At 33.7% G+C, this 26432-nt stretch overlaps 3 protein-coding genes and 1 pseudogene across 4 annotated transcripts; 1 reads left to right on the top strand and 3 right to left on the bottom strand.

Annotated features, from left to right (window-relative positions):
* Positions 1–843: 843 nt before the first annotated feature.
* Positions 844–5797, bottom strand: LOC123208386 (annotated as a pseudogene). Its single transcript, XR_006500774.1, has 9 exons — positions 5471–5797; positions 3669–3958; positions 3352–3586; positions 2921–3262; positions 2723–2808; positions 2513–2620; positions 2114–2418; positions 1751–2014; positions 844–1666 (listed from the first exon to the last, which is right to left on the bottom strand). The product of XR_006500774.1 is annotated as a probable linoleate 9S-lipoxygenase 5 (transcript).
* Positions 5798–12556: 6759 nt separating this feature from the next.
* Positions 12557–15413, bottom strand: LOC123196691 (F-box protein At1g55000). The gene is made up of 2 exons (XM_044610773.1): positions 14942–15413; positions 12557–13271 (listed from the first exon to the last, which is right to left on the bottom strand). Exons 1-2 carry the CDS (start codon positions 15362–15364, stop codon positions 12897–12899), a joined length of 798 nt encoding a protein of 265 aa, XP_044466708.1. The 5' UTR covers positions 15365–15413; the 3' UTR covers positions 12557–12896.
* A 451-nt stretch (positions 15414–15864) lies between these two features.
* Positions 15865–18882, bottom strand: LOC123208300 (protein AUXIN RESPONSE 4). The gene is made up of 2 exons (XM_044625711.1): positions 17521–18882; positions 15865–16404 (listed from the first exon to the last, which is right to left on the bottom strand). The coding sequence occupies exons 1-2, from the start codon at positions 18730–18732 to the stop codon at positions 16162–16164; spliced, it is 1455 nt and encodes a 484-aa protein (XP_044481646.1). The 5' UTR covers positions 18733–18882; the 3' UTR covers positions 15865–16161.
* Positions 18883–18907: 25 nt separating this feature from the next.
* On the top strand, positions 18908–25801 carry LOC123208299 (aminopeptidase P2). Its single transcript, XM_044625710.1, is given in 14 exon segments — positions 18908–19373; positions 20021–20146; positions 20331–20450; positions 20963–21050; positions 21053–21237; positions 21521–21693; positions 22023–22274; positions 22775–22926; positions 23191–23381; positions 23643–23751; positions 23867–24021; positions 24198–24290; positions 24981–25061; positions 25538–25801. Coding segments are annotated over 14 exon segments (2127 nt in total). The 5' UTR covers positions 18908–19043; the 3' UTR covers positions 25610–25801.
* Positions 25802–26432: the final 631 nt, after the last annotated feature.

The raw sequence follows: 26432 nt of genomic DNA, 5'->3' as shown, positions 1-26432 counted from the left end.
AAACTGAATTTGCCACAGTGGTGTAACTCATGTCTTAGATTCAGATGACATTCGAACATAAATTTAGACAATATAAATAAATAAGTGATATATAATAATAGAGATAAACGTTTTAAAAATTATTTAGAGTAATATATGTAAAATATAAAACCTTTTATTATTGGACAACATTTCATCACATCCTTACTAATTTCTGTTGACCTTATTAGGTTTCACCACTTTTTTATTGATATTTTATATTTTATTTTTATTCGTTTTAATCATTTGAGTTTTCCTTATAGCTCGCCACGCTGATTATGGTATTGGTGCATGTTTCTATCAGCTATTCGTGTTTCCGCAATTTAGGCCACCAGGCCTTATACTTCTTATCATAGTTTTAACCCAGTTTCAGAGTGCATACCAGATTTCGAGCCCATCAACAGCATATGGGTAGTCCTCTATCACCAGACGAAGACTCTGTGGAGAGTTGAGATCCTCAACAGCCATAGCTCTAAAAACAACAAAGCACTAGACTGCCAAAATTAACTAAAATTTTAAGCTTCAAATTGTTTAGATTAAGATTCATATGTTCTTGAGATCTTCAGGGAGCGCCTGCTCTGGAAAAGTCCAGTTTTTGTTTATTAAAGATGACATTTCCATAGCACACTTTGAAGGGAAAACTGTAGATTCAATCACTCCACTGGCATTAATGAGAATATATCTACCTACCGCATTTATATTCATTGTATCAGCGAAATGGAGTATGCAGAAGCTTATAAATTGGATTAACACACTCAATTGCCTCTTTGTTGTAATCACAAATGGCGTTATTACAGCACTAATTCAATATTTGTCATAACTATATAAGAAGATCAAAGTGGGTACATTTATTTCCAATATAATACAATAATAATGTGTATCTAGAAGATTTAGCCCTAGATTGAAACACTGTTTGGAATTCCTTTGCCAGTAAGGCCACCTTCACTGGTAGGATAAAGCAAAGTGTATGGCATATTGACAGGGCCAATGCGGTTCTTGAGCATATTGTCATGGTTTCTTTTTATGATTCTTCTTCAGTGTCTCCCAATTTCTTTCCGAAGTCCTCAAATGCTTGCAAGGGAATTTTATCTGATGTCCATTCAGGTGTGTCTCTTTGTCCCAGGTACATCTCATCCGATGAATGCCTTGACAAAATCTCTATAAGAGCAATGCCAAGAAGAGTCTGCCGCTGAGCAGTGATCGTTTTCAGGAACACTTTGTCGAAATTCGACTCTAGCTCATCATAATCAGGAGTTTCTTTTTCAGGCATGAATCTTCGACTCATAGTTGGACGGTTAGGGAGGAAACCTGCATAAGGATACTGTCCAAAATTGACAGCAGCATGGAGAGCGGAAGCTATCCATATGATTATGGTGCATGTCTCTATCAGCTCTTCACGATTTTGCATTTTAGGCCACCAGGGCTCATCTTTCTTGTCACCATGACCCTCCTCGCGTAGTTCCTTCCACCAGGATTGCAGTTCACTATCCTTTTGGATCATTTCATCGCTTTTGTAGTAGAAGTAGCAATAGTCTTTGACCCAGTTTTTTATTGCAAACCAGATTTCAAGCCCATCAACAGCATATGGGTAGTCTGCCATTAGTAGGCGAAGACCATGGGAGAGTTGGGGTCCTCAACTGCCATTCCTCTGAATAAAACAAAGCAGTAGCATGTCAAAATTAACTAAAATTTTTAGCTTCAACTTTTCAGCGAATGCTAGATTAAGATTCACCTATTCTTGAGGTCTTCAGGAAGTGCCTGATCTGGAAAAGTCCAGTCTTTGTAGATTGCAGATGACATTTCCATGGCATACTTTGCAGGGAAAACCGTAGTTTCCAGAATTCCACCCGCATTAATGACGATCTGACGAGCAAACGCATTTATATTCATTGTGTCACGGAAATGAGGTTGCAGAAGCTTATAAATTGGGTGAAGCACACTCAGTTGCCGATTTGTTGCTATCACAAATGGCTCAATTGCTGCATGAGTCTTCAACCTGTGACCAATAATAGAGATATTTAATCACAAAATTTTATTTGGGACTTCATTAATGAATATGTTTCTAATGTTGGAGCTTTCCTTGACAGATTCATACCAGTGGCTGATGAGCTGATGAACACCAGAGTCATTTACAGCCACATAAGCTTTAGCCAGCTGCCATATGGAGCCTTCCACTCCATCTTCTGATGGCGTGTAAACGTTGCTGATGGCACCATATTGATCTCCATCAGGATGTGGCCTGCTCAATTCAATTGCCAGTGGTTTCAAAGTTCCATCCTCTTTTAAGAAAAGGATTGTCCTGGATGCATAAGTCTTTGTGGAAGTAGTGTTTATCCTTCTCAAGTATGTCATCAGTGAATCATGGTGATCCAATATGAATAGCTCGTTCTTCTCAATTGCCTGTACCAAATTGAAATCACTTGTTAATTTGTTTGGTTAAAGACTGATATTAAGAAATTACAATCACAAAAGGATCACAAGACTGTTTGGGTACCTGCTCTAAAGTCAGCCCATCTAAGTAGCTCTCTATGTGCTGTTTGGTTATCTTACTATCTTGATCACCATATAGTTCAGGGTCGAGCTTGCTTCTTGGAGGGAATTCCTGCAATTATTTTAGTAATTTTTATCAGAAAATATCATAAGGCATCTACTTTCTTGGTGAAGAAGAAAATGAGAGAAAGAAAACTTGTTACCAAATCTTTACCTCAAGTCGGCGAATGATCACAGGGTTCGGTCCAGCCAGCATTTCTCTTGCAAACTCTTCATCGGTTCTCCATGCAGACCTATCCCCTGCTCCAAGGTATTAAAACATTAAAAACAGGAAAATGAAAAATGTATAGAAGCACAAACTTAAATCTGTTATATGGCAAATAGAGGATTGGCTAGAAATGTCTCACATTACCTTGGATCACCTGTGGTGTTGGGAATTCAAAGAGATTATCCTTATTGGTTGGAAAAATCTCCTTGAGCAATTCTAAGGGGATATTATTTCTAATATCATCAAGAAAATGGTCATTAGGAAGCTGAATCCCTTCATCGTAGAGTTTGTATATTTGAGCAAAGTTGTCAAATTCATTTGGGGTGCTGTCAAATACAGATTCCAACGCTGGCTCAATGAATTGAGATATGGATTTCAGTGCATAACCAAGAAAATCTGACATTTTTATGTGACCAAATCGCTCATCTCTTGGAACATAGATGTTTAAGCTTGTCAGAAGTGGCAGCCTGCTCTCAGTCTCAGGATCTGTTACAAGAATAACCAAACTGTCATTGACAATGCCAATTGCACTGATAAGACTTAATATTTCTCCGAACATACCAATGGAACGGTACCTGTTTTTGTTGGTGGTCTGCCTGTTCTTCCCCTACGAGGATAAGGATACTCAGTAGACCCTCCAAGAACTGGTCGTGGTTTGCCATTGTCCGGATCACCCAAATCATTGTAGTACGCATAGTCATAGACTCTATCCCATTCTTGAAGCTCTCCAGTTCCATCTCCTCTCAAGTTTAGGAGTTCTTGCTTTCTATAATATTGTAATGGCACCGGCATTTCACCTGGAAGGTATGTCTGCAGAAAAATAGTTGACATAAACTTAGTACAAGACTTATAATCACTTGTAGGAAATTAATTGTATCAAGACTATACTTGCCTTGTTAGTGAAGAAAACGCGATCTTTCTTATAGTGGTTTGCAGGATAAACCCAGGAGTTGCATACAAAGTGAATCCGACCCTGATTAGGAACATCCTCAAGTGTGAGAGATTTCAAGTAAAATTCACTGTGATGATTGTTCTTTATTATGAATGCTCCTGCAACTCCAATCTGTTCATCCCAATCAAATGTGACCTTGAATGTCGATTCCTCTGCTACCAAAGGAGTGATTGTAGTAATCCACTCTTCCAAATATGCTGGCTCTCCAACCTTTCCTTGCAGCACATTTGCTGCATCCACACACACACACATCAAATTTTCATTTACACGCTCATTAATTTCATTTTCAAATTAGGTGATAGTTCAAAAATAAATTAATGGCATATTCATTGAAAAGGTAAAAAATTCTTCATTCCCTCTTCAAGTTTCCATTTTTTATTCTCTAAATATTAAGGCTTTGATGAAATGGATTACATCACTTCGTTAAAACTTCTTACCAATCAATGAACTGCCAAAATTATTGACCCAGGTTTAATTATCAGGAAAATTAATATAGTTTACCCGATCAAATTGGATCAGCGTTGACTTGGTCAAAAGATCAATCAACAAAGTTTTAAAATAAATTAACAAAGTTTTAAAATAAATTTTAATTATGTAGCATCCGAATGACATCATTGTAACGATCAGATCAATCTAACTCAACAATTGAATTATGATTTAATACTATCCAATCAATTTAATTTTAAGTCAATATGATTTAATAATTAAAAAGGATTTTAATCATCATCCTGTTCAGATTTGGCATTTAGGTTTTTAAGATAGGGAGTTTTACCTAATATATGGTTTAACCTTGAAATTATATTAAATTATAACATTTGTTAGTTTTGATGAATTGTGTTTTGAAAACATAAGAAAATGTCAAATAGGTCATGCCCCATTTGTCAAGTTAGATTACAAGTAAAAAAACAAAGACTTGGTAATATTCTAGTCGACTTTAAAATAAGAAACAAAGAAAAAGGCCGATTAAATGATAACTTTTTTCTGTTTGAGACTTGGGAGACCTCCAACTTTCAATTGTCACCTAAAAACAAACAAGCAATTAGTGAAACAGTTCAGACCCTGCCCTGCTTCTGCCGAATCTTCTTTTGGTAACACAATTCATTAATGGAAAAAACTTGTTAAAGCTCATATTTATGAACTGCCATAACTATATCTCTGTGAACATATTACGGTGTTCAATTTACATAGCCATTTTTATCATGACTCATCTGTCCTTTTTACCCAAAAGAGGACAGAAGACAGTAAAAACTATAGGCCAAACTCTTATTCCTCATCATATATATAGAGATAACACAAAACTTCCCCAAAGTCAAATATAGAGATATGCTATAAATTCATAGAGAAAACGTTGGATATCATAAGAAACGACCGTCCCTGGTTTGGGATTTTACTATAGTTCGACCTCGAACCACAAGGACTGTGTTAAGGCCTCGAAAAGTAATATCGAGTCTCTCTCAATCCCAAAAACTAACTGAAAAGGTGAGTTTTAAATGCCCACATCAAACTAACTTACTACTTGTAATATTTTCAAACCAAAGACAAATAGAAAAGAAGTTTGTTCTTCAAGTTTCTGCACATTTTTCCCTTTTCACACATGAATAGTTATTGCATGGTGAGGAAGGTGCAGGCTTTCTTTTTTTGTGGCCACAAACAGCAGCATCAAACCCAAGAAAAAGAGCAGAAGAAACCAGAGATCTAAAAAAGAAAAAGGTGCGAGTAAAGAGAAAAGAAGAAGAACTCACATGCAGTAGGGTCAGAGTTAACAGCACTAACGAGCTGCAAAGACACTCTTTTACCAACCAGTTCATCAACACGATCAATAACCGATGCACTGAGGTCATTGAAGTCCAAAAAATTCTTCTTCATCAACACCACTGTCCCTTTGATCTTCCCGCCGCTCTCCCCCTTGGCGGAGTTTACCTTCTTCTTCCCATCATTGCCGTGGTGGCCAGTTACAGCGTCTAAAAATTTGTGAAACATGGTGAAGTTATCAGCAGAAAACGAGGAAAGAATAACGAGAAGGAGTGTAAGAATAAGGAGAAGAAGCCAAGTTTGGCTATGGGGAAAGTGAAAGAGGTACGGTATTTATAAAAAAAAAAAGGACGATAAGTCTCTTTTAGCCGTTCATATTAGGAATCAATCGTACTCAATACTGCATAGGCGTAACCTTAGCTAATCAGGAATATAAAGTATGAACTGCTTTTATTTCCTTCTTTTTCTCTCAAGACTTTTCGTTTTTTTTTTTCGCTCTCAAGACACGTAACGATAAGTCTCTCAAGACTTTCCTTCTTTTTTTTTTTTTTTCTTAGTTAAAAATATTTATTTTATAATTAGATGATATAACTATTTATTTTATTTTTAATTTAAATCTTTCTATTATATGATAATAAATAAATCAATTATTATATATTTATTAATACATATAATATTACTCTAAAGAATACTAGGTTACCAATTCTCATCTAATTCCTCATCTAACTATATGAAAGACTTTAATTTAGTCAATGGTTTCATGTTCCTATCCTGTTAAAGACGTGAATTAGGATTATTTATTTTCTTTTATTATATCTTTTTTTTTTCCGGGTCCCATTGTTATTAGTGGAATTATTTTTTCTATTAGGAATCTTATTCTTATAGAGAATCCTATTTTAAGTTACACTGGTGTCTTGTAAGAGAGCATTTTCTCTATTTTTGTTGGATTTAATCTTTGTCTCTTTCACACTGCATTGGAACCATAATTTTCATTACCGGATTAGATGTCGACTCTGTACAGAAATAGTTCGATCCAATTAATAATAAAATTGTTTGGTTGATACTTAAATTAGTTAATTATTTAAAAATAATATTTAAAATAATTTTATATAATTTATCATTAAATATATTATTTAAATTTTTTTAATATCAAAATAAATTTAGGTTGATAGTGCATATGTCCAAAATTATTTTTTATATTGTAAACTCAACTTTTCATTTGATCCAACCATCCAAATCTTCTAATCTATTCTGATCTAACTTTAAAAAGATCTTTAAGTGAATTGAAACTATTTTTGTTGGCAGGTAATTATTTAGTCAATCAAGCTAACAAATTCGATCTAATTTTTTTAAATCATGGTTTAAATATTAAAATATAATCTTGACATGTCTAGAATATAAATTATAATTTTAAAAGAAAAAAATTACAAGAAAACTTAGAAGAGATTAATTATTGTTATAAAATTAATTTAACAAATATAAAAGATAAAAAAATGAAAGAAGATTAAAGGAAGACAGTAAGACAGAATTGAAAAGAAAATGAAAAAAAAGTAAAACAGTAAAATTATGATTTTCAGGATGCTTTAATTACAAAGGATGAGGGGTACTTATAGAACATTTGGCCACCCTCTTAGTCAAGAAAAATATAATTTGCAAACCAAAACTGTCGAGACATTTAATGCGTTCTCAGTCTCTTATGACCAAATTTTCATCTTCTGTGTCAGTCTCTTCAATTTCTTCTTACAATAATAAATACTTTCACATCTCTTTTCTTGACTTGCTTTGGTGGAAAGCCACCTGTATCTGTAACAATTATAAGAAAATAAATGATTTTTTCTAACATTTAAGCAGAAATGCTAGTTTTTCATAACAAAATAAAGTGAAGGGTATTTTGGACTCCTTGCAAGTTTTATGATTTGCGAGGAACGCGCTCAGAGAGGGTGGGGAATGGAGTATGTATCCCATGGAAAGTAGTTTACATCTTATCTTTGCCTTTACTTAAACAGTGATTAACCAGGCAATAAAGTAACTACGCAAATTTTGATGATGAATATTTAAGTGAGTATTTAATTAATGTATTTTTATGTAATTAAATAATATTTTAATTAAAATATAAAATAAAATAATATTTACTGAAATAATAAAATATTATTCAGTATTTAATTGATTTTTTAAATTGAATATACATAATATTTTTATAATAAAATTTATGTATATTTTTTAATATATAATTTATGTATATAAATAATATATTATTATATAATTAAATAAATTAGAATTAAATATAAAATAATATCTAATTATATAATAATAAATTATTTATATATTTAAATTATATAAAAAATTAAATATAACATTATTTTTATTTTTAATAAAATGAAAAAAGGTTATAAATTTGTATATTAAAAAATGCATAATAATAATTAATTTATTATTATATGATTAAATAATTTTAAAAAATAAATAATAATAGATATTAACGAATTAACTTTTAATTCAATAATTATAAATAAAAATAAAATAAATAATTAAACACGTGAATTGTTAATACTATTTATTAATACATTAAATATTATCTTTTATTTATAATATTCTGCTACCAATATTTTTTTATTTTTTTAATTTCTACGTACTCCATTACTTATTCAAAGCTACATGTTAGTCACATGATTTTATCTTTTTTCATTAATTTGTTAAATTAATTAATTATTTAATCCAGGTGGGATTTGAATGATTAGCAGCCACGGCCAACCTCTTTAGAATTAGAGTATCCAAACATTTCATACCCAAGATTTGGGGAAATCACAACTTTCCACCCTTTGAATTTAATATCTACAATTATCACCCAAATTTCAACAACGTTAATGAAACAGAAAAAGCAAAAAAAAAATCCTAACAACAAATAAATTACCATGTTACTTATAACTATTTCAATTCTGTAAAATTATGATGTTACAGTTGAAGGGAGTATAACTGGATCTGATTATCAAATTCATATTAAAAATATGTGATTTTATATATAATTTGAACTGAACTTCAATCATATTTGAAAAATGTGTAATTTCACTCACCCAAACAAAAAATTTTTAAGGGTGATTCAAAATAAATTATGTACAAAGAGATGCAATTCAAAATAGACCACACTTTCGTAAGAAATTTGGGTTAAATTACACCTAAAAAGGTGCAACTATGGTCGTTATAGTCCCTTATATAGTTATGACGACTAGAATCACATCTTTTTTAGTATGATTATATCGAATTCACTTTAAAAGAGGTGTGATTTTTTTAATTATATATACTTAGTGTAATTTTGATCAAATCACATCTTTTTTTGATGCACTATAATGCTAGCATTTTTTTTTTAATTTTTGAGATTAGAAGATATCAATTATGTTTATCTACCATAAGTTTTTTTAATCGAATTGAGTGTTGGGTGTCGTTTCGTAGTTTTTTTAACTCTTACTCTTAAAATGAAATTAAAAATTGTATTCAATATGATTTTCTGATGAACGTGTGCATGTGTGACATTTTTTGTTTGACCAAATTAACCTTACTATACGGTCGAATTACTCATTCCTCACACATTACTAGTACCCATTTCAACATGAACACCATTAAAAAAATAATAATTTTAGTATAAGTTGATGAATAATTAAATAAATAAAGATTAATTGCTAATTAATATCCTCATCCCTTACCTCATCTATGTGTGCAAGACTTCCTCATGCCTATCCCCAACACGATAAGGTAGCGTATTGTCATCAACTCAATTGACCCAGTCATTAGCCATATGACACGCACAAACAAATCTTATTATAAATTTAATTACACAAGTTGATATGATAATATATAATTAAAAAATTTTAAATATGTACAAAAATAAATAATCATATCACAAAATAATATATTATTACATTAATTTATACGAATAAAATAATTATATTTGTATGCACATATAATTTCATTCATTAAACAAATATATTATATACAAATTAACAAATATCTATATACGATTAAGTGATTTTAAATTAGAAATAAAATAACATATAATCATATATATCAACTTATTTATATCTATTAATATCCATTATTTATGGACTAGATCCAACTAATTTGATTCAATTCAATTTAAGTCAAAATTGAGCAAGAACTTCAATTCAATAACTCAATTTGAATTTGATTTGAATCATCTTTTGACAATATTATGATATTATTTATCTCACCGATAAGCCTCTCATAACATCTCTAACATAATAGAATGAGTTTGAATAAATTATTATAAATTCATACTAATATTAGATTAACTCATATTCAAACTCAATTAGAGTCGAACGTAACTTTGGTTGATTTACATGTAGTAAATTAGTTGTAATAAATTTTTATTCAACAACGATTTAATCCAAATTACTGACAGAGGCCATTTTCAAGTAATTGGTTGGCGTTTTAATTTGGCAGTCCTTGTAGACTTCAGGAGTTTTGAGGGTTTGAGTTCTTATTGAAGACGATCTCAAATTGGCGAGCAGTTACTTGACCCGTAAGTTAAAAATCACATTAACATGCTTATCCACAAAGCTTTTAGGGAAAATGATACACTTAATTACATAGACTTCATCAATTGTAGGTTAGGCTGTACTGTTTTACTTTCACTGCATGTCATGTTATGTGATCATAAATATTTGTCATAAAATAATTCCAATCAAACTTAGTATTGTGCTGACAAGAAAAAGCAATATTATCTGTATCTTATTTTCAATGTTTAAATAATTAAATATTAATATATATTTGATTTAAAATTATTAAATTATTTAAATATCTAATTAAATTCTCATAATTAGGTAGAGTATATTATTTATTATTTTTATTAAACAATTTGACCAATGGATTTCTCTTGACAATTATATATAGTTTTATTTCATTTGGGTCTTTGTTTATGCCATATGAATTTCTAAATTTTTTAAATTGACTCATCTACAAGTTTAAGATCTTGGAAGAAAAACTTATCTGTCAAAAAGATTGGTAGATAATTAATTTATGTGAAAAATTTTAAATTAATACTTTGTATACAAAGTGTAGGCACATATAGAATTGTACCCGGCTCAAGTTAATTATTATTAGGCAAAAACTCTAGATATGAATTGTTGACTCTAATTCGACTAGAGGAAAGATAGTTAAACTCTATTGTTTATATATTTATTAATGATTTCTTATAATCAAAATTATAAAGTAAAATTTTATAAGTATATATTATTATGTTTGAATTGAGTCAGGAGTTAACTAAATAAAACAACCATAAACTTGATTTAAAATGAGTTGAGTCAACTCATTTGCAACCTTATTAATTAATAGGTGTAACTATACTACTATGTCATTAATGTGATTAAATAATTTAATTTTTTATTTTATTTATAATTTAAAATCACTCTAATATATAATACCATCTCAATTTTTTAATATTATCAATGATAAGTTGTTTACACATTAAGCATTATTTGAATTTGAATAAATAATGCAACAAGGTTTAATTGGTCAATGCCAAGCACGTTGAACGACATTATTATAAGGTTGAAAATAAACAAATGTTTGATGTTAAAGTATGTTAATTTCAGACCATATAATTTATTAAAAAAATAATTTGTACAATGGAACATCCACCTTGTTTGTGGAAGCCTTTATAAAGAAAGTCCAACAGCAAACTTGTGGGCTGATATATCCTGCCTGCCACATTACACCTCACGAAAACCATTGGCTATAGTTTATGTGTAGGAAAGTGCAGCAGCAACATGTTGAATCTTTGAAAAGAAATAGGAAATTCCAATTGGTTTTCTTGAGAGTTCTAATAATAGACTATCAATTGGGTTTTGATTTTAACCTTAGGAGAACCACACCTCAAACTCTAGCTATTGAGATAGAAGATTTCAAGACTATATAAACCTCACATTAGTTGTTCATACTTTCTAATGTCAAATTATAGTCTCATAACTTACACTTAAGATTCTAACATACCACTACGCTCCGCAGCCCTGACGTCCACGCGGGCTGGCTATGGGCTAGCTCCTTGCTAGCCCTGGACGAACACTGTAATGCCGGCGTCACCACCTATACCGCATGATTACAACTGGAAAACATGGTGATGACTCTGATATTAAATGATACGAACTTTAGGAAAACCATACCGCAAAAGTTAGCTATTGAGACAGGAGAGCTCAAGACCATATAAACCCCACACTAGTTACCCATACTTTCTAATATGAGATTCAAGTCTCATACCTTACACTTATGGTCTTGGGCTCTTCTATCTCAATAACTAGTTTTTGAGATGTGGTTCTCCTAAGGTTCGTATCAGGCCTCTTTGAGACAATTAATCCCTCGTCATAGTCTATCATTGTGACTATTTTAGAGAAATAGGATTTATATTCTAATGCTGTATAAACTTGGTAAAAGTTAATAAACAAGTTTCCATTCTACATGTTCAATTTCAACAGCAACACCAATGAGGGGAGGCCTTTTGGTGGGTGAAGGATCAACGACGGCTGGTGACAACGAGTTGCCTGTCAGAGATGGGGTGACGACGCTGGTGCAGTGATGCTGCTAAGAGTCCGTTCAGACAGAGGTGCCTCGGTTTAATGGCACAAGAAGGTTAACAATATAAGACGTAACAATTTTTTGATTATCATGAGACGCCCCATGAAGCTACGTTTAACCATTTTCTCATTTCATATGGATGGTCCAACCTTGTCTTGGTATCTTTGGATACACACCAATGGTCAATTACGCTCCTGGTGTTTTTTTACTCCAAGACCTGCAGGTTCATATCTGTCCATCAGAGTTTATGGATTAACAGAGCCAGTTAACAAAGCTATCCCAAGGAGGCTCGGTTGCTGAATACCAGCATCAATTTGAGGAATTGGCGAACAAAGCTTCAAGCATTCCTGAATCATCCATGATCAACAACTTATCTCCGGGTTACGTTTGGATATCCAGCAGGAAGTCCACTCCTTTCAACCCGAATCCTTGACACAGCCCATGAGTTTAGTAAGACGTCAGAAGGATAAATTAGCAGCCAGAAGGCAGTACAGTTTGGAAAAGTTCACTTTTTTTCTTTCATTAACATACATACACAGAAACCCCTTGATTTGATTTGATCTATGCATACAAGACCTTCTTACATTTATGTTAACAATCTGATAACACAGTAGCTTTAAGGCAACAACAGACAAACAGAAAAGCTGAAGAAGTGGTGGATGCCCACAAATTAGGCGCTTGCATCAGTTCCAAACAAGAAATATACAGTTGATTGATGAACTTTCCCAAAGCAGATTTTCTGGAAAGAGAATATTAGAACTCCAAGAAGCATGATAGAAATTTGATTTTGAATACACTTCTTTGATTTTATTGATAGTCATTTTACCATTTGAATCAAGTTAACCCAGTTTGCCTTTCCCAACCAAGATCTGCAGAGTACTCAGAGATTGCAGCCCGGGGATTGCCATTGGAAATCGACAGGTAATATTGTGCAGTTCCATCATCAACTTGCATGCTTCTCCTCAAGGAGTCAATTATCCTTCTTTTGCCTTGTTCAGAAGTCACCCTATTCAACAAACAACGTGGCTTTTTGTCGGGCTCACCATCTAGATATAGCACTGCTACTTCTCTTTTTGCATACCAATCCAACTCTATGTAGCAAGTTCCATCAATAAGAATGTCTGGATTGCTTATAGGGATTAATAACCTCTCTCTTGAATATATTCCATGATCACTCATCATGTTATTTAGCCGTTTGATGTCCATTACCTGTAGATGCAAGCACCAATTCATGTTTCAAATGTTAAACCTTTGAGGTTTGAACTTGTACCAACAACAGGATCAGGAAATCTCATCACAGAAAGAGTGTAATTTAAGTAACCAAAAAACTGAATAGATGTCCACGTTTCTATATTAAATGTAAGAAGTTTCAGTGATTTATACCAAACTTTTTGAATTTATTCATTAAAACCCATCAACAAGAAAAACAAGAACATTTTCAACTGACCTAAGAAATTCTGTTTTCAAAGATCAAATCATTATAAGGGACTGGTTTCTAGCTTTTACCTTCATTTATATTTCCCCTTCAGACTACAAGGTCAGCATGTTTATCGTCTGCCTGGTAACAATTCACTTTAATCCCTCCCATCCCCTTGTACAAGGTAGAAGCACTTGCCCATGAAACAGTATGGCCAACAATGAATGGATGGACATATTACACAGATGTACCAAATAATAATTCTCAACTCTGGCTGTCTAACACTTTCGTGCAATGTAATCTATGTTGCCATTAGATCCTGTCCTAAACACTCAAAATTCCTAAAAAACTTGGTTAAAAAATTCATATATTACTATCTTATCATCAAGACATGATCCTTTCTTTCCATCTGCAACCCAAAAGCCTTAAAGCCAATTGTTAAACAATGACTTTGGACATTGGAAGTTCCAAAAAGACATATTGAAGCAATTTTCTATATAACAATATACATTTCAAAGCATCATTTTCAGTTAGATTTTAACAAAAGAATCCTCAACAAGTGATTTACTCAACATGTGTACTTAGAATACACTATAAGAGGATCACACTGCAGGAACAACCTAATAGCCATCATTCTCACGTTAAAACATAAATTCTTAAACCAATTTGACATCCGACATTGCCAATATGGCGTTGCACCCTATCCTCAAATCTCACTTTTCCCAAAACCCTCTTAATACAAACAACAAACTCCAAGCTAATACAATCTTAATAAATAATAAAAGACATACAAACTTTGACTCCAAGTTAAATAACCATACTGAATAACACTACTCATACAATTGATATATAGTGATACTATGATGACATCTCAACATTTGCATCCATGGTTGTAACCATTGTTAATGCATGAATTATTAATTATTGATATAACATAATGTCATATGCCCAATCCTTAGCAACTACTCAAAAAGAGTAGCTTGGCAGTAGTGCTGCTAGCCCATTCTTACAAACAAAATAATCAACCCAGCTCTATTCAACATGAAGAGTAGTACTACATAAACTAACAAAGAGTATGAATACAGGTTCAAACACTGGCATGTCATCATGTGATTAGGTAACTTTTGCACCGAATCTATTTTAAGTTCATGAAGTATTATTGATAGTCCTACACCCACCAAGATTTAACTCTTTTCCATTCTACTCCACCAACTGTCATCATGTGATCTGCAGACAGTGCTACGAACCCATTCTCACAAAAAAAGGAATGAACTCAGTTCTGTTCAACATAAAATCGTAAAACTCCCACCAAGAGTCAACATGGCAGATATTAACTGAGGAAAAAATTACATTTACCATCAAAATTTTGTTTTTTAAGAGCTATCAACTCGTGCTCAAATTTAACAATTACCAAGGTTGAACAAATTAATATAAATTAATAGCAGAAATAGAGAAACAATACCTGAACGGAGTACTTAACAGCAAGGCTAGCGACGGTGTCCCCACGAGCTATACGGTGGGAAACGGCGAATTTCCCAATCCCATTATCCCTCCAAAAGGACGAGTTCATAGGTTTTCCCACAACTTGTTTTAGTTTCCAAGGCGCCATGAAAGCCAACACCAACATGTTGTTTTCTGACACAACTGAGTACCATACCCTGCACACGCAGCTGGCGCGTGCCAGGTCCGTGACGGTGAGTTTCTGCAGGATTAAACGCAGCGTGTCGGCACAGGCCAGGACGCCGAAATGGGAGTTCATTGGAGAGATTACGGTTGACGGGTCGGTGGAGATTAAAGAGGAGGATGAAGAAATGAATTGGTTTTGGTTTTGGATTTGGAGGACTTGTGGTTCGTCGTCGTTTGATTGCCGCAACAGCCCATTCATAGAGAGTGGGATCCTTTTTAATAAATTAGGCCTCGAATTGCATAGAGCTCAACGAGTAAAATTCGAATTGGATTTCTAATTCGGCTGACTTTGACGGAAATTAATCAATTTAAAAAATACCATTTTAATAGATTTTTTAATTATATTTTAGATACAATAAAATTATAAATTCAAATAATAATTTTAAATTATAAATAAAATAATATTTAATTATATAACACATAGAATGGCTATTATAAATAGTCATTTTAAATATTACGTATTAAAACACTTTTTTGATTCATTTAAACAAAATTGTAATATTAAATCGAGTTAAATTTGAAATTATAATTGAACTTGAACTAAACTCCAACTTGACTCCCTATAAATCAAACTGAACTCAAACTAATTTTAAACAACTCGACTCTTTTAAGTCCAACCAGACTTGAGTTGATTGAAGCTCGAATTTGCCTTAGTTCAAATCCTATGCTAATGTTTATGTTATAATCTATGCAAATGAGTACAACAAAGGTATCATGACAATTATAAATCAGCTTTGCATCATTCGTAAAGATAAAATTAGAATACAAACTTTGGGAAGTGTTACAAAATTTCAACACTCAGGTAAAGGAGGCCTAAATTAAAAAACTATTTAACACAGCATTACAAACTCTTCAACAATCAAAGGAAACAATAGAGACATCAAGAAAGCAGTAAAAAGAAAGCAGCCTTTCTGGTATAGGCATGAAATATTTGATGTAAGATGGGGCACTAGTGTTGAGTAGTTGAAAGCTTGCTCACTGATTGATATAATGAGATCAATGACCCCATGCATTGCCGAGGCCATATGCATCCATATAGCCCGCTGCATGACCATGATCATGACCGCCATGGTGGTGGTCGTGGCTGCTATGGCCATGATGATGGTCACCACTTTTTGCTTCATCAAACATCTTCTGTATGTGCTCGGGTATAGGCTCTTCCTTGGTTTGTCTAACAGATTTAGGTAAAGATGACACAAACTGGGCAATACTCTCAGCTAGTTCATCTGCAGTGTCCTCCTGAAATCAATGTAACAAGGAACATAGTAAACTTCACAGTGTGAAAGACTTGCAAGTAGGATCTTAGTAATAACATCAATTCAAGTAAAAAAAAAAAAAACCCGAAGCCATCAGAACCCTGCTTCAAAATTTCAAAAAAGCATCGGTGTTATGCCAGGCAATCAGAAATTAGCCACATGAACGGGCTCACAGCAAATCCACTGAGTTGTCCGGAACTCAATGCATAGATATTGTTGAGCTTGGCAATGTTGAAGATGAAACACACAAATGTGTAGACACAAGTAGAGATGAAGACAACTATTAGTTTAGACAGTGTACGTGGAGTTCATAACAAGAAAGTAGGGTTACTTCGAAAAGAAAGCCATAGAAAACACACTGGTCAAGGTTGCAGCCCTTGCAGCCCACACAGATCATGAAGTGAGTGATTGGTTCCCTGATCAAGAAGGGTGGGTTATTTAGAAATTGAAGACCGTTAAAAACACACTGACCAGGGTTGCGGCCCACTGGGCATCATTAAGTGAATGATTGGCTCCCTGACCGTGCGCTAATTTCTAAAAGAACTCATCGGATGAAAATTCATGTTACAAAGAGACCAGCTGAATGATGATTAATAGTACATATAAAATCTGCCAACACTTCACAAAACATGTTTTAACAATTATAGGAGGATTGAAACACAGTCAGCCTCATTTGACTAACTGCTTGTTCATAATCTAACCTTTAACTGATGAAACTTTACTAGAAGTATGCCGTTCTTGAACAGAATAATTTCCAAGCAACCCACTAGCTCACTTATTTGGCATTTATAGGTCCTGTCAATGATTTTCCACAGTCCATTTTCTATCAGGAATTTAATGCACCAAGCAAAGAGATCTCTAACTAATATACACAAGCTAAATGATATTTGTGCATGTAGCATCTCGGTTAAGACCTTGCATTAATCTTCGTTCAAAGAGCAAATTGAAAAATTCAAACCAATTGCGGTCATCAATAATTTCAAAATCAAGGACCTAAACAAAGTCATCTGAAACACAGCCAATATATGAAACTTCTACTCTTATAAATCATAATATAAATTAAAAAAATATATATATTTACAGCACAAGGAATCCGCACCTGCGGCCACCGTCCACCTGAATGCTTCACAAACTTTGCTTGTGGAAGTGCATCTGCAACTCGACTCCCTTCTTCACTCCACAATTTAGACCAACCACTAGACCAAAGCACCTGCATTGGCATGACTTTTATCCCATTCAAAGTACCCCATTCTCCTATATCAAAGCTATAATTCAAATTCTTCCCCATCCCCACAACAGCTCTACACCCATCTCTTCCCTTCAAAAGCACTCTATGAGCCTCAACATCAAAACCACCGATCTTATTCATACAACACAACCTAATAAACCTTTCATACAAGAACGAAGACCCTAATAAAACCTCCCTAATCAATGGCAAATTGAAAGCCAACAGAGGCAAAGCCGGTCTTGATCCGGTATCTATAAGAGTCACACTTTTAACTAAATCTACGTTCTCAGCCACCCAATTTGCACTCATTAACAGAGCTGAATCATGCAAAACTAAATGCACAGGAGCCAAATTAAAAGTTTCAATCACTTGCCCTAAAACCCTGCCTAACTCTTCGCTCCCCAGCTCAATAACTCTAACCCTCTTTTTCACCAAATCCCTAGCTTTCACAATTTCCTCATAAGGGATCTGCCCAGTTTCAACAATCTGATCAAATGCCCAAAATACACCTTTTTCTTTAATCAACTCAAAAACGTCCCATAACCTCTCAAAAGCCCTATTCGAACTCTCTTTATTCTCCATCGTTGAGCGATCAGAAAACCCATTTCCAGGCAAATCAACGGCCATAACTCGAACCCCTCTAAACCCCAAAGAGCTTATCATCCCACGAAAAGAAAATGAACTCAAACCAACCCCATGAACGATCAAGACATTCTCCGTCGAAATGGCGCCATTTTGGAAAGTAAAAACCTCAATTGGCGATTGGTTAGTGCCGGTCTGGACTTTGATAACGCGACCAGAAGAGTAATGGTGGCGAAGAGAGTTGCGTAAGCCGAGAAACCAAGACCTGGGGTCTGGATTAGAGAAAAGAGAAGACGAAGAAACGAAGAAGAGGGTTATGATAGAGACTGAGAGAGTGAAGTAAAACCAAAACGTAAGTGGGTTCGTGTTGTGCTGAGGTTTCGTTGAAATTGAACTGGGGTTCTGATTTTGTTTTTGCTTTGGTTGACATTTCTCTTCTTGTTTCTGGTGCTGGGGTTGAGGTTTTTCTTGTTGTTCTGGCTCCTCTGTTATGATCGCCATTGAAAGAAAAGAGAAGTTTTTTTGTTGTTGAAGCTCAAACCGAAGCTGAAAAAGATCAACAGGAGACGCCGCTCAAGAAGAGGAAAGTGACTGTTGTTTGAAGTACAAATACGACGTAGTATCGTTGATGAATTTTCTTTACAACCCCAGGGTATTGACTATTTTCAGAGAAACCCTATACATTTCCCGGTCAGATTCCACCTCCTCTCTAAGCTGGACTGAAATTCGTGTCTTCGATACTTCACCAACGTACAACAAAACCTTATCTTTCACCTCCCTCTCTCTCTCTGTCCCTCTGCGTAATCGCCGCCATGCACTCGCTATCATCACAAGCAATGCGCCCCCTTTCGCTCTCACCATCCTTCACTCACTTTTCTTCTCTGCAATTTCGCTTCCTCTCCTCTCTCTCACACCCTGTTTTCCATAAATTTCAAACCGGCCGCTCATCTTACAAAATTCATCAAAAAGCTCCTCTTTTTGTCAGAAACTGCACTTCCATCTCCGCCAAGCCCTCCTCCGAGTTCCGCAAGGACCGTAGCCAAGAGCCACCAGACGAGAAGCTTCGTGCGCTTCGCCAGCTGTTCACCAAGCCAGGAGTTAACATTGATGCATATATCATACCTTCTCAGGACGCTCATCAGGTTCAAATCATCAATTTTAATTTGTTGTTGATTTTTTTATGGTTTTGTGTGTTAATTGTTGTGAAAAATACGGGCCTTTTTGTGTAAAAAATTATGATGTTTTTGAGTTGATTTGGGATGTTTGAAAAATCAGTTGGGTTTTGGCTTTTTTTTTTTTTTCTGCAATTGCTTTTCAAAATTTTAGGTTTATTGTTTCTGGTTTATTTGGGCTGTTGGTTGTAAAAGAAAGGTTCAACAATATCTATTTGTCTGTTTTTTTTTTTTTTTTGGGTCAGTAATGTCTATTAGTTTTTGGTTTTGTGGATAACGAGCTTTTCGAGGGCGTTAACTGTTTAAACTTTAAAGTTCAACTTCTGAGTATATGGGTAGAGCGAAGATGTATTGTTTAATTTAAACTGGGGTCCTGTTGTTTTGAAATTTTGGTTCTTTGAGTAGAGTTGATGGGAAAGTCTATGAAAGTGATTAATGTTTACCTTATAATGTTCAGTTGAATTTCTAGATTGTAAGATTTGTCCATGTGTATCTGATGTCGCTGAAAAAGTGATGCCAATTTTGGCTAAAACTTCTTTAGTATAGAACTCGGATGAATGGAGTTTCCATTTTTTTCTGTATTTAAGCATTAATATTCTCTCCATTTTGCTTTACAGAGTGAGTTCATTGCTGAATGTTATATGAGGAGGACTTTCATATCTGGATTTACTGGTAGTGCTGGGACTGCTATTGTCACAAAGGATAAAGCAGCTCTCTGGACTGATGGTCGATACTTTCTCCAGGTTTGGAAGAAAGATGCGTAAAATATCTTTTACTTTGCTAGATTTAGTGCCTAATGCATAGTCACCATACTTTGTTGGGCCAACTTTTTTTATTGGTTGTTTCTTATGAAAACAGGACTTTCTGCATTTTAGTTAACTAGTTTGAGAAGATGTTCTGGCTAATTATTTATTTTGTTATAATTAGGCTGAGAAGCAGCTGAGTCCTAGTTGGATTCTCATGAGAAGTGGTAACCTTGGAGTCCCTACTATTAGTGAATGGCTAAACAGTGTTTTGGCGCCTGGAGGCAGAGTTGGCATTGATCCGGTGAGCAATTCTTCAACCTCTTGAGGCAGAGTAAATGGGCTTATTACATGTTTTGTTCTTTTCTTTTATAGAGCAGCTCATTGTCTTTAAGTTTTTGTATTGCTACTTTTTACTGGCTTTCATCTTAAAATTCCAATATTCATTCTCTCATTATTTTTTTCCCTTTCTAATAAGAAATTGCAACTTTTCTATATAGGAAAAAGTGATTTACATGAAAAAAGAACAAGCTATCAACACAAAAATCAGTGAATAGAATCAGCAATAAAACCAGAATATTTCTAATATATTGAACAATTTTAGGAGCATAGTTCCGTAAATCATTTGTCTTATGTTTGCTTTATAACTTCCATTTTATGTAGGTAAATTTAATTTATAAATTATGTTCTTTTTTTTTTTTTTTTGCTTCATATGTTCAAATATCAAATTTTATGTTCCTGTATACATTCTGTCTATTCTGGTACATACTTTCATGTCTCTGATGCCACCTTTTCTTGATAATGTGAAGGGAGCAGTTTCTATTTTCTTCTGCTGCTGCAGAGGAATTGAAGGAGGCTATAGCTCAGAAGAATCATGAGTTAGTTTACTTGTATGATTTTAATCTTTGGATGTTATATGGAAGAAATCAAGGCCAAAGCCTCCAAACAAACCTATTAGAGTACACGAGCTGAAATATGCTGGATTAGATGTGGCATCAAAACTATCTTCCTTGAGATCTGAACTTGTTGATGCCGGTTCATCTGCCATTATAATATCAATGCTTGATGAAATTGCCTGGCTGCTAAATTTGGTAAGTTTTCTGTATTCTCTATAAACCTATTCTGTTATGTTTATATATATGGAAGCAGTGCCTATAAACATTTCAATTTTGAAATCTCTTGGATAGCTGGTACTTAGAATCAATGTAGCATAGTGGCACCATTTATATAACATCCTTAAATCTAGTTCACACTTATATGGTAGCAGAGCAATATTTTTTGTTTTAGTAAATCATTCAATAATGTTTTACTAAATCATTCAATAATGTTTTCTGCTGTTCAATGGGATCATACTACAATTTTTTTTTGTTGCAGAGAGGAAGTGATGTTCCACATTCACCTGTTATGTATGCCTACTTAATCGTTGAATTGACCAAAGCAAAATTATTTATAGATGATTCTAAAGTTACCACAGATGTGATGAATCACTTGAAGAGTGCTAATGTAGAGTTGAGGCCATATGATTCCATCCTTTCTGAAATAAAGAGGTACGTTTAGGGGTTCAGATGTCTGAATTTGCATTTAGTTGTGTGCTTTTACGTGGTTTTTAATGTTATATCACATTATGGCAAATCTCCTTATTACAATTTCAGTGGTAGGTTTAAATGGTTATTAATTGCATTAATAAAAAAATTTCAAACTTTGCAGCTGCTAATGCAATGGTAATTTTTAGATTTTTACTGGTGTGAAAATTGCTGCCAAGAAAAGCTGCATTTTTGTCTTGCCTGCCAATTTTCTTTCTTCCCCTTTCTTTTAGATTAATATTCAGTCATGTAATCATGTCATAATGCAAGTGGTATATGGCTTTTTTTATTAGTCTGGCAGCTCAAGGCGCTCGACTTTGGTTGGATCCTTCCTCTGTGAATGCTGCTATTATGAACACCTATAAGATTGCCAATGAAAGATATCTTGAAAGTATCGAGAGTAAAAAGAATAAGAATAAGAAGTATGGTGACACCAATGGCCAGTCTGGAGGACCCACTGGGGTTTTCAAAACATCTCCTGTCTCTATGGCAAAGGCATTGAAAAATTCTGCTGAGTTAGAAGGAATGCAAAACTGTCATTTAAGGTAAGTGATCCTTCCAGTGGATGATGTTCTGAATTTGAGGATGAAGTTAATTTTGCATCATGATAGTGATTATTTCTATTTCCTTTCCTTTCCTTTTATTTTCCTCATAATCTATCATATATTTGAGCAGATTCTGTAGTAATGCATAGTTTTTGATACTGGACAATGACTAAATCACGTTTTCATGTGATCTTTCACATACCAACTAATTGACCTCTATCATTCTTCCTCCATCAGATTTTTACTCTGTTCAATTAATATGGGTCTCATGTTCTGTGATCGAATAATATCTTGTTACATTTTTATAGTAAAAATCATGAAAATTAGCTCAAGAGCAAGAGCAGGATAAGAGGCAGTACCTGTGGACATACATATCATATCTTCTTGAGGATGTAACTCATTTTTTAGGTTTAAAAAAAATCTTCTATTGTGATGTTGTGACAAAGATAGAATATTTTGTGATTTTAAGAAATATTTTAATCCTATTGTTTCATTTGCAGGGATGCTGCTGCTTTGGCACAATTTTGGGTTTGGCTGGAAGAAGAACTTCACAATGGTGTGAAACTAACAGAGGTAGATGTTGCAGACAAACTTCTTGAATTCCGTTCGAAGCAGGCTGGTTTTACAGATACTAGCTTCGATACCATAAGTGGTATATTCACTTTTGAATTTTTGATTGCCTATCTTCCACCTCTGGTTATTTCAATTTAAATTTGAAGTTCACGGATTCTTCATTCCCTTTTACAACTGGAATATGTTGCAATTTTCTTTTCATCATCCTGATTCCTTTTATGATAGAAACTTACTCTTCCCTGAACCCTAAACAATTTGTTTTTGTTACTAGAAACTTGTTATAATATATGCCCTCATCATATGTTTCCAGATTTCATAGCTTACAGTTAAGATTATCTTACAGGTTCTGGTGCAAATGGTGCTATCATACACTACAAACCAGAGCCAGACAAATGTAGTGTTGTGGACCCGAATAAACTTTTCTTATTAGACAGTGGAGCTCAATATGAGGATGGAACAACTGACATAACTAGGACAGTGCACTTTGGTGAACCTACTGCTCGGCAAAAAGAATGCTTCACCCGAGTTTTACAGGTGTTAAGTCTTTCTTCGTCTGTCTTAATCTGTATTACTTGAAGAGGCTTTGTAATAACTCGTATATGTTTAGTATTTGAAAATAGGAATGGGCAAATTTGCATTGTTGATTGCAAATTTATGGTTTCGAACTTTTTTGCCTCTCTTATAACCTTGTTAGTTAACATTGTTGTCTCTGATTTTCTACTTCTCTGGACTACTAACTTTTCATCAAAGTATTTGATATTTGGTTTAATCTGATTGTAGAATGTCTGATTGCAGGGTCATATAGCCCTTGATCAGGCAATATTCCCTGAAAGTACTCCTGGATTTGTTTTGGATGCTTTTGCCCGTTCTTCCCTTTGGAAGATTGGACTTGATTACAGACATGGTATTTTTCCTGCTTTTTAGTGCCTATAAATGTGGCAGGAAACTTTTCCGAATTCATAAGTACTTAATTGAGAGAAGGTGCTAATATGTTAATTTTATCTTCTTCCGTTAACTAGGAACTGGACATGGTGTGGGAGCTGCATTGAATGTCCATGAGGGTCCCCAAAGTATTAGCTACAGATATGGAAATATGACTCCCTTAGTAGAAGGCATGATTGTCAGCAATGAACCTGGGTATTATGAAGACCATGCCTTCGGCATTCGCATTGAGGTACACATTCATATTGATTTCATCTCAGCTGCTGGTGTTACCAAATTTTGACTTACATACTTGTAATGTCTGATTACATACTGTAATTTGTGATGAATGTTTGATATCCAATATCTTTTCACGAATACTCTTGCATTCTTCTGTATATTTTTAGTTACATTTACTTTGTCTTACAGAATCTTCTTTACGTGAGAGAGGTTGACACGCCCAATCATTTCGGAGGAGCTGCATATTTGGGATTTGAAAAACTCACATTTGTCCCCATACAGGTATTCTGTTCATTGCCAACTCTGGTCAAGTTGTTTGGGAAACGAAAACAAAATATAACTAGACAAGACTCTTTCTCTGTGCTTGTTTTTCGAAATATGGAGATGTTCAGTGCCCTGGCTTCTCATGCAGTCTCATTGATTAAATGGAGTTTACTGAACAATAAGTAAAACCTTGTGTACAAAAGGTGAACACTAACAGGTGCAAACAAACTGATATATCATCATGTGATTGGGTGATCTAATTGTTTACTTTATTTCTAATTCAAAATCATCTATTCACGAGATGACACGTCAGTTTGTTTGGACCCACTGATACTCTACCATTTGTACGTAAATTTATGGCTATATGCTAAAACTGAAAGAGATATGATTTTCATGACAATAAACACTAAATGTGTAATGTTTTCCTGGTAATGTCCTACAAAATTCAGGGAAACATGATGTAAACATAATTTGATGTAGATAGTGATGTTAAGACCAGGGCTAATTCCTTGTGATGGTGTTGTTTCAATAAAATTTCCAGGACCGAAAATCAAGTGGCTTAAGTGCTATATTATCTAGAACTTATGCTTAACAATTTGGCATTTTTATGTTGGGATAGTGTCTCTCCAGTGCCATCTTTTGAACCATGTTTACATTGAGTATTTCAATTTTGTAACTTATTTTTCTTCATGCTTTTTTTGCTGGCAGACGAAATTGGTCGACTTGTCCTTGCTCTCCATTGCGGAGATTGATTGGCTTAACGTTTACCATTCTCAAGTCTGGGAGAAGGTATCCATGTCTGGAAATCTATTAAAGCTTGCTCAAAAGTTTTGTTTGTGTATATAAATAGTTCTATTCTGCCTTAAGCAGCACTTCTAAATTATGACAACATTTATAAAGTTTGAAAATGTAAGGAAATCTCAACAAAGCATGCATTTATGAATTAGCTAGGGCTGAATTCTATCTGGGTTGAATTTAAATAAGACTCAGTTGGAGATCGGCTTGCATTCAATAGAGTTAGTTTGAGATTGATGAATTGAGACTCATTCAATAAAAAATAATTTAATTTTAGATTTAATCTAAACTAGTACAAACCCAAATGTTTGGATTGGTTCTAACTCGGCTTGTTTTATGAAAACAAGTTGAATGTTTGGTGTGTTCGAGTTCGGATAGTATCCAGTCATGATTATAACAGTAGTAAGTTTTGTGGCATCCTGTTATTTTCAATTTATTTTGTAATTTTGATCATGAACTTGGTCTGACAGGTTTCCCCTTTGCTGGATGGTTCTGCTCGACAATGGCTTTGGAACAATACACGGCCAGTTGTCAAAGATTGATTGCCTGTGCGTCTTTGATCGGTCACTATAATTCCCAATCTATGAAGGCATGCCCTGCCTCATCAGTTATTTATTTCTTGTGTTGTAGATATAATTCAACCACAGGAATGGCAGATTATAGTACAGTGCATCATGTATTAAAACTTGATTCAAATTATTAGCATGTTTATATATTCATATTCCTTATTGTAAGATATGTTTTAAAAATAAGATAAATCACAATTTTTAATTATAATTTTATCATTTTGAAAAATAAATAGTCTATTTCAGTTTTTTATATATATATATTCGAACTTAGTCAAATTTAAATTTTCAATTCTACTTGAAATACCTTTTAAATTAACTCAAGCTTAGCTTTGTTCAAAGGGAAATTGAGTTTAAGTATGTTATAAGATCAAACCAAGTTTGGTTTAGTATTGATTAAAACAAAATTATTTTAATAATTTTAAACAAACTTTTTAAATCTATAAACTTAGCAAATTAAATATTTCCTAAATTTAAGCTTAAACTTGACACGGAGTTTGTTTGAGTTAGTTCACAACAAAGCTTACGTCAACTCAATCCAAATTCACTGCTAATCAAGTCATTACTCTCTAAATGTGTTTCAATATAAATTAATATATATCATATTGAATAATATGTTTTACTATATATTTGATATACTTTAGAATAAATATTGTTTCCAGCCATTTTATAGGCGTCTTACTATACTAATGACCATATTGAAAACAATTAGATATGCTCCTGAAATGTTCCAATAAATAATTATTAGGGTTTATTCAATCTCACCAGCAAAGTTGTTTGACAGGCATGCTGTCCAGCC

The sequence above is a fragment of the Mangifera indica genome, chromosome 2 (assembly GCF_011075055.1).
Source record: "Mangifera indica cultivar Alphonso chromosome 2, CATAS_Mindica_2.1, whole genome shotgun sequence".
NCBI classification, from domain to species: Eukaryota; Viridiplantae; Streptophyta; class Magnoliopsida; order Sapindales; family Anacardiaceae; genus Mangifera; species Mangifera indica.
This window is presented reverse-complemented; position numbering and strand designations above follow the sequence as displayed.